The sequence below is a fragment of the Rhamphochromis sp. 'chilingali' genome (assembly GCF_963969265.1).
Source record: "Rhamphochromis sp. 'chilingali' genome assembly, chromosome: 18".
Classification (NCBI taxonomy): Eukaryota; Metazoa; Chordata; class Actinopteri; order Cichliformes; family Cichlidae; genus Rhamphochromis; species Rhamphochromis sp. 'chilingali'.
In genome coordinates, this window is record NC_137945.1 from 16,304,992 (window position 1) to 16,313,238 (window position 8,247).

The 8,247-nt window shown below is 39.8% G+C and overlaps 1 protein-coding gene across 1 annotated transcript; it reads left to right on the forward strand.

The window, feature by feature from the left end:
* Positions 1-96: 96 nt before the first annotated feature.
* hhatlb (hedgehog acyltransferase like, b) lies at positions 97-7,811 on the forward strand. Its single transcript, XM_080864440.1, has 12 exons — positions 97-265; positions 2,172-2,315; positions 3,618-3,685; positions 3,774-3,887; positions 4,835-5,029; positions 5,110-5,319; positions 5,586-5,757; positions 5,973-6,117; positions 6,203-6,238; positions 6,323-6,524; positions 6,619-6,760; positions 6,835-7,811. Exons 2-12 carry the CDS (start codon positions 2,210-2,212, stop codon positions 7,044-7,046), a joined length of 1,602 nt encoding a protein of 533 aa, XP_080720566.1. The 5' UTR covers positions 97-265; positions 2,172-2,209; the 3' UTR covers positions 7,047-7,811.
* Positions 7,812-8,247: the final 436 nt, after the last annotated feature.

An 8,247-nucleotide genomic window follows, 5' to 3' on the forward strand; every position in this document is an offset into this window, starting at 1 on the left:
TCTATTATACTGTTTTAGCAGTCCTCCCGTTCCGCCCCCCCTGTGTCAGTGGACAAAGTACAAATACACCATGTCACCTTTAACGGGTGGCAGCTCCCTCTCAGGGAGTCAGAGGGACCTGCAGCTTGACCTGCACTCTGTGGAAGCACAGCAGATGCAAAACTTTACCTTTCCTTCCATGTTCTTTTTTTATGTGACATTTTAAAGTGCCTTTGAAACAATCTGAATTTTCTTTAACAACTACTTTGGGTTTACTGCGATCAAGGTCAGTATCACAACAGGTGGTGTGGAGGACAAACTGAAGTGCATGACCGTGTGGCATTTCAACAGCATGCATCTCATTCAGACACCATGAAGAGAAAGCAGGAAGGGGTTTTACTGTAGTTCATTGTTGCTTCATTTAGCTGAGTTTGATTTTTCTCTTATAGCAACACGTAGCTGTTTCATTGTGTGCAAGCCTAAGCTGCAATTCATCAGAGAGAAATCGTTTAGTTAAAAATAGCAGCAGCTGCACTTTAAATTCTAATCGGTCAGTTTACCCTCCACCTTTTTATGAGAAATGAGAAATGTGTCAAACAAGTCAAAGAAACAATATTCTTAAATAATTGAAGCTTAAAATCAGGCATTATACAGCAAGGTTTTTGGAACAGAATATATTAAATAAGGAGGAGAAAGCAGGTTCTTATTGTACCAAAGAAGAGGCATCAGAATCCACAAAGCAAAAGATAAATAGTGAAAAGAACCACTCTTTGGCACAATAGGAGGGCATGCTTATAGTGAATTATGCAGTTTATTATGCAGATGCAAATCAAATCAAATCAAATATGATCTTGTAAGATACGTTTAACCGTCAAATATTAAACTATCCGACCAGGCCTACTAATACAGTTCATTTAGGTTTAACTGATTTTTTGCTATAGCTGACTCTGACTGTTCCTTAGTTGCTAGTTTCTAGTCTTACTAAAGCAAATTCTGGTACCTATTAGAGTCAAAATACTACTACTAATAATATTAACAATAATAAAAATAATAATGATACAATATGTTTTAGGGCAGGCCTCCCATGTAACAGAAAAGTCATGACCCCTATGGTATTTCAGTGTCTCTCAGTTCCTCTGTCAGCTCCACCCCTCTCAACATGGCGACTATGAAAAGTGTGATTAATTAATGCCAGTAAAACCAGCATGTCATGTGACTTAATTCTTCCCATGTTATCACTGGACTATTAGAAACTCTGATACAACAGCATCGTGACCAATCATGTCATGAAGTCATTCGTAGATCTCAGGGTGCAATCAGCCACTGCTGCTATACACAGCTTACCTTGTTAGCCAGCTAGCTAGCTTGTGAGCATAGAGAAATCCTTGAGTAAATCATCGGTTAAGTCAAAAACTGCAATCCTATAAGTGGTTCCTGGTCCCAAAAAGCTTAAGAATTGCTCAATTTAAACTACCTAAGTGTAAATAAACCAGAAAAAACAACATACCATTTTAAAAGTACTATTTAAAATCTGATGTGTTAGTAAGAGTGATCTAATAGCAACACTGATGGTTTTTTACTCTGAGGTGTTAAAAAATAAAAAATCCTACTGCTCTGCTTTCCTTTGAATAACGGATGTGGAAACTTCGTTGACAGCTGGACTAATAATCTTTAAAATTAGCAGTTATTAATCCATTTGATAAATGTACAAAGATAAGTACAATAAAAATGTGGAAAGTCCTCTGTGATAGTCACAGGTTAAGAGGAAGCAAATGGCTTTTGTTACTTTCCATCTCTGATAATGTGTCACAGAAAGTTCACGGATGACAGTTACCTAAATTTAGAATCAGCGATGGATTAGAGGTCTATTTTAGTTGGGTTATGCAAAATAATGTAATAAATGCCCTCATACAAATACTGCAGTAGGACTGTGACACTTTTTGTGAGGCTCAGTTTATTTTTAGGATTACAGCTGTTCATGAAGAATAATGTGCCACCCTTCCTGTAGTACAGCAGTGACTGGGATCCAAAGGATCCCCAAAATAAAAGATAACATCAGGGGAAAGGGGATGAACCTCTGGCATATGTGTCTTACTGTAGGCAGGATAACTCAGGAATGCTATTTGGCACCGCCTGTTTTAGGTGTGACAGACAGATTAAAGTACTCTGACTTCTCTGTGGTTTATATTCAGGAGCCTCCGGAGCTCCGTGCTGTCCTGACTGCATCGCCATGGGGCTCAAAGCTGCTCTTCCCAAGTATGAGATTTATTTCTACAACACTGTTTTGTGTCTGGCCATGTTCTGGGCCACTAGCTGGATCTTTGAGGTGTCCAGTTGTGAGTATGAGTTAACACACTGACACACATGCACACAGAAAAAGAGCATCCGAATATTAAGCCTACTGTATTTGGTCATTTATAATGAAAACTGTCCTAACTGGTGGTGCAGGTGGATTCAAACTTAGGACTCTGAGTTAAAAGTTCACAGGTTTATTTACAACAATGAAATACCAGGATTTGTATCTGAAAGCTTTAACACAACGAGGTCTGATGTCAGGTTAACAGGTAAGTCCACAGCTTAATTTTTCCCACAGGAATGTCTTTAAACAAATTTTGCAAATTTCTCTCAAGAGTTTCTGCACAGAAGCATCCAAAATGCTACTAACTGTGTAGGGAAGCTGTCCATCAATGACCCAGATGGTTGGAGGGGGGTTGGAAGGGGGTACAACAGACTGGACTAAGTGGGTTTCGACTGGAATATGTGCAACGTTCCACATGCTGTCAATTCTCATATTCTGGGGTAGCTTAAGACAGACACACACAGAGTTAATCAGAACCTCAACTTCAAAAGGACCAGTGTAGTGTTAGAGTTGGGTGAGTACTCTTCCCAGGTAAACTGGAAAGTCCAGGTGGACCTGTCGGTCGATGCCACACGCCAGAGACCTGCATCTAGCTCCTGGTTAGTTCCCTCTGCTTGCTTGTTGGTCACATGTGTTTCTTGAATGATGTTTGAGCCAGAGGTGACCAACAACTAAACGTGTACAGAATATGATGAACCAGCACAGGACTAGGTGACAGAAAACTACTAAGAAGACCATTTTGTTTAAAGGATATCTATTTATATTTATAGCATAGAAATACCTATGAAGTACTAGTTAATCATATATTAATTCCGTGACTCTATCCTAGACTATCTATACTTTATAAACAAATTATCTTGCAAATTAAATCATAAAAAGGACTAAAACAAAGCTTGACTAAATTATTTTCCTCTTTTTCCTGATCAGCATACATTAGATTCCTCGAATGCAAAGTTCATCTGAGACTGTAGCACAGTCACGTACAGACAATACACTGTGAAGTATACATATGGGGGAAGTGTCACAGTGTAAGGTTGAGGAGTCTGAGCTATGTAGACCACGCTGAGGAGAACAGGTGTCGGTATTAATACCACCGAGCACAAGAAGAAAATAGTCCCTCTGTTTGGACTACATTTGTTTCACTGTCAATCTAGCAAAGGTTTGTCATTTGCACTCAAGGGCAAGAAAAGAAAACACGGTGCACAGAAACACTTGGCTTCTGTACCAAACTATAAAATGTTGTATTCCCCCCCCCGCCCCCCAATTGTCCCATTGTTAGCCAGTGCAAACAGAAAGACTTTCAAAACCAGCGTGAAGCCAGGATGGTACTACTTTGGGAGGAAAATGGTAAGAAAATGAATGCAGCTCATTTGTCATCATTTGTTTGCAGAAGTGTTCTCATATTTCTAATATTGTTGTGCTCGCTGGTCTACAGGAAACTGCAGATTTCGAGTGGCTGATGTGGTTTTCCACCTTTAGAGACCACATCATATTTGCGCTCTCTGGTCATGTGCTGTTTGCCAAGATCTGCTCCATGCTGGCTCCACAGGTGCTTCTCCTGACAGATTGATGGATTGTTTTCATTGAGCTTCTGTAGGCGGATTAATGTAGTATAGGACAGATCCAATATTTACTGCTAGTGTTAATAATCTGAGTGAAGCACTGAACTGCAATGAACCCAAGTTTATTTCTCACCATTATCTGGCAACCTCAAAATCTTCTTTGTCACAGCTGAGCTTTTATTTGTTTTTTTGTTTTTTTTAGCTGCTCTTTTCCCAGGGTGGTATGATCTAACACCATACATCTTTAATGACCTTAAAAACAAGAACTGGGTGCACAAGAGTTCATTTAAATCGTCTGATTTCCTTGCATGAACCTGCCTTTTAAGTGTGGTCTAAAAAATTTTCAGCAGGGTTGAGGTCAACCCCTTGGGAAGGCCAGTCCAGAAGCTTAATGTTAGCCTGCTTTAGCCATTATAAAACACAGTTGCTTCTAAGTTTTAACCGTTTGGTTGTTGAGGTGAAGGTTAAAAACTTGGAGGTTGTCCTCAGTCTTCATTGTTCCGTCCACTTTGTGCAATGTATCAGTACCAGTGGCACCAAAACATCCCCAGAGCATGATGCTGCCACCACCATGCTTGACACTTGGGACATTGTTCTTCGGTTTGAAAGCCTCAACTTTACTCGTCCTAACATACCTCTTGTATATGTGTTATAATTGCTCAATCTTTTTCTTATTTGAGCATAAAAACTATTCTCCATGAGATATTTGGCTTGTCCATGTGGGCTGCTGTAAATTTCAGTTGAGCTAGAGGATGTTGATTTTGGAGCAAGTTTATATCTCTTGGGTTCATCAAGTTAAAAACCACTGTAGAACCTTCAAAGATTTAAGTGACCCTGTATGTATCATTCACTCGTTAAAGATGATATTCATGCCCATGATGAATGTATGAAAACTTTTAAACCACAAGGGTGACACCATTTTTCTGTCCCACAGTATCGGTCCTTGGTATATATGGTGTATGGCCTGCTTGCTGTGTGGACCAGCATGGGCTGGACCTATGTCACCCTCATCCTCTCCCACTGTATCCTGCTCTACAGCATCTCTTTAGTGAAAATCCGCTGGCTTTGCTTCGTCACTGGTCTTTGTACGCTGGCTACATTCAAGTGTGAACCCTTCATTTCCTGGCAGGTAAGCTGCTGGCACCCAAACACCTTAGTGTATTGTCTATACATTTCTCATGGTCGATTCCCCATGTCTTCTCTAAACAGGCAGGTTTTGTGGAAGGGGACTTTGAGTTGCGTCCTGTTTTCTTCTATGGAGGATGTGGGTTTACAATCATGCGTTGTATGAGTTTTGCTCTGGAGAACTGTGAAAGAAAAGATGGCAACTACAACATCTTGGAGCTGCTCAAGTACAACTTCTACCTCCCTTTCTTCTATTTCGGGCCTATCATGACTTTTGATAAATTTTATGTTCAAGTAAGTTTCATTTGATTCTTTACAGGTTACAAAATTATTAAGTATGACGATCGTGTGACCTAAAATTGATGGTTTCTTTTACTTTTCTTTACTGCTCATGAAGATATTTAGAACACACAATGTAAAGTTTACATGCATTTATGTCGCCATCAGTAAAAAAAATCTGACGTTTAAAATATCCCTAAATAACAGGGCCTGTTGTCTGCAGAGGCTGAAAGTTTCTGGCTTTCTCCGTAGTTGTGATGTGTGTTTGCTGCCCTCTGCAGGTCAACAGGTGTGACCTTACCAGGAAAGAGCGGGAGATGTGGAATATCAACCTGCACGGTGTGATCCACCTTATCGTCATCATTGTAGTGGACATCCTTTTCCACTTCATGTACATCCTCACCATCCCCACTGACTTGAAGCTGATGAAGCACCTGTCTGACTGGGCTCTAGGTCTGTGCCACTTCACGAAAATTCCCATTTTAATATTTTTAAACCCAACGGCATGCAAAAAAAAAAGCACAAATGAAGACTGAACATTAACATATAATTAAAAGCTTTGACTTTATGCAAACAAACATTAACATGAAAAATTTCCAGTTTTAATTTCAATTATTTGAGATGAAAGGAAACTTGCAGCAGAACTGATGTCACTGCATTGTTTCCAGTGGGGCTGGCTTACTTTAACCTGGTGTATGACTGGGTGAAAGCAGCTGTGATGTTTGGAGTCATCAACACGGTATCCAGACTGGATCACCTTGACCCTCCTAAACCACCAAAATGCATCACCATGCTCTATGTGTTTGCTGAAACGTGAGTGAGGCTTGAACACAAGTGAGTGGTTCCAGGCGTACATGTGGTATAATTCTATAGTACTAAAGCTGATTTTGTTTTGTAGTCACTTCGACAGAGGGATCAACGATTGGCTGTGCAAGTGAGTGTCTCCAAAAGGCCACCAATATTAAAGTCATGTTAATCATTTGAAAAGCAAAGGTTCTGATGAAGCCCTAATCCACAGGTATGTGTATAATTACCTGGGTGGAAAGCACGAGAACATGGTGGAGGAGCTTGTGGCTACACTGTGCACCTTCGGCATCACCATCCTCTGGTTGGGACCCTGTCAGGTGGTCCTGGTCTGGGCTTTCCTGAACTGTTTTGGTCTCAACTTTGAGCTGTGGACAGGCAAATTCTTCTCCGTGGAGCCATTTAGCTCTTTTGAGGTTGGTCAGATGAGTTTGTTTGTACACATCAATAAGCAGTTTTATAAAGGATAAGGGATTTAACGTGCATGTTGTATATAAATATGATTTGCAGATGGCAATGTCAGAAGCGATGTCTCGGCGCATCAGAGCCATCTTCAACACTTTTAACTTCTGGAGCATTGTGTTGTACAACATTCTGGCCTTGAACAGTTTGGACTTTGCAAAGTTGGTTGCCAAACGGCTGCTTCTAAAAGGTGATTTTGGTTGTTAATTATGAGGCAACTTTGCCATTTCTTACCAGCTTATTAACAAGGAATTACCTTCCCAGGCTTCCCCATAACCACCATCATCGTCATGTTTGTGACCTACTGTCTGATTCAAGTGATCAAGGAGCAAGAGAGGAGACAGGCACTCATAGACGATCCCGATCCACTCCCACCGGCACCGCCTCCAAACGCTGCCACCAGTCCTACCACCTCTGCAACTGCACCCACTGCTGCTCAGCCAGTCGCAGATCCCAGCAAAGAAAAAGCAGAGTAGATATTTAATTTTTAACGAATGGTTACAATGATGAAAATTGTGAGTTCTGTCCAAATGCTAACAGTATTATGAGTTTGAATGGATGCAGACAAGCTCGCTGTAAATAAAATTTTAAGTATTTTTACCTAAGGGAGAATTTAAAACTTAATGAAAAAAAATTACAGTAAATGATTATTTACTGTAACATATTGTGAAGTTCACCTGTATACTAACCAGGACTAACAATAAAACTACATTGTCGGGACTGTGATTGGTCTAGAGCAAAAGTAAAGATTAGTGAAAACATTTGTACTTTGTGTGTTTATGCAGGTTTTTGTTCTCTCCGATGAAACTGCTGGCGCTTTTTACACTACATGAGTCAGTGTTGAGTCTTGTCATAGTACCGTGAGCCATTTCTGTTGCATTACATCAGCACTTTGTCACTGAATCCTGTTTGCTGCTTCCACATGGAAAACACTTTGAATACTGTTGGGAGGGAGTGCTACAGACACCTGTGGTGAATCACTGCTCTGACCAGAACAAGGCAATAAAATGGATTTAATAACATCAAACGGCGGAGGTTCCCTTTTTTTGTTAGGGTAAATTTACCAGGTAATTTTGGCAAATCACTAAGAAAAAAAAATATGTGTGACATTTAACTGTGTTTTCATGATTACCTGAAATGTTTTTAATATTTTTGTGTTAAACTGATGCAATAAAACATGAGTGTTTGAGCCTCTACAGCTTTTGAGACATTAGCTGTCCCATGTTTTTTGACACGAGCAGTGTTCAGGGTAAAATGGTTCAGCTGATCAGTGAAAATGTCCCACTGTACTCAGCCAAAGCCCCTCTCATCCTTTCCTCTACCCACTAGTTGTATTTTTAAAACACTTTTGATGTCTGTCACATTTATCACTTCTATATCAACATGTTTCTTTCATCCTTTTTTCAGGTAGTGTAATGTGAAAATGGAATGTAAGACATAGAATAAGAAATATATCAAAATATTTTTAAAATGGGGAACTTTAAAAATATCTAAAAAACTCAACTCAGAGGGTGGCCCACTTTACCTGAAATGAATCACCCATTTTATCTAATACATGAGGGTAAATTGGGCTGGTAATTAAAAATGTTTTTTCATACAAATTTGCTTAATTTAGAAAATTATCTGCATTTTTCTGGCAGAGGACAGCACAACATGGATTATGAATCAAAATGTCTA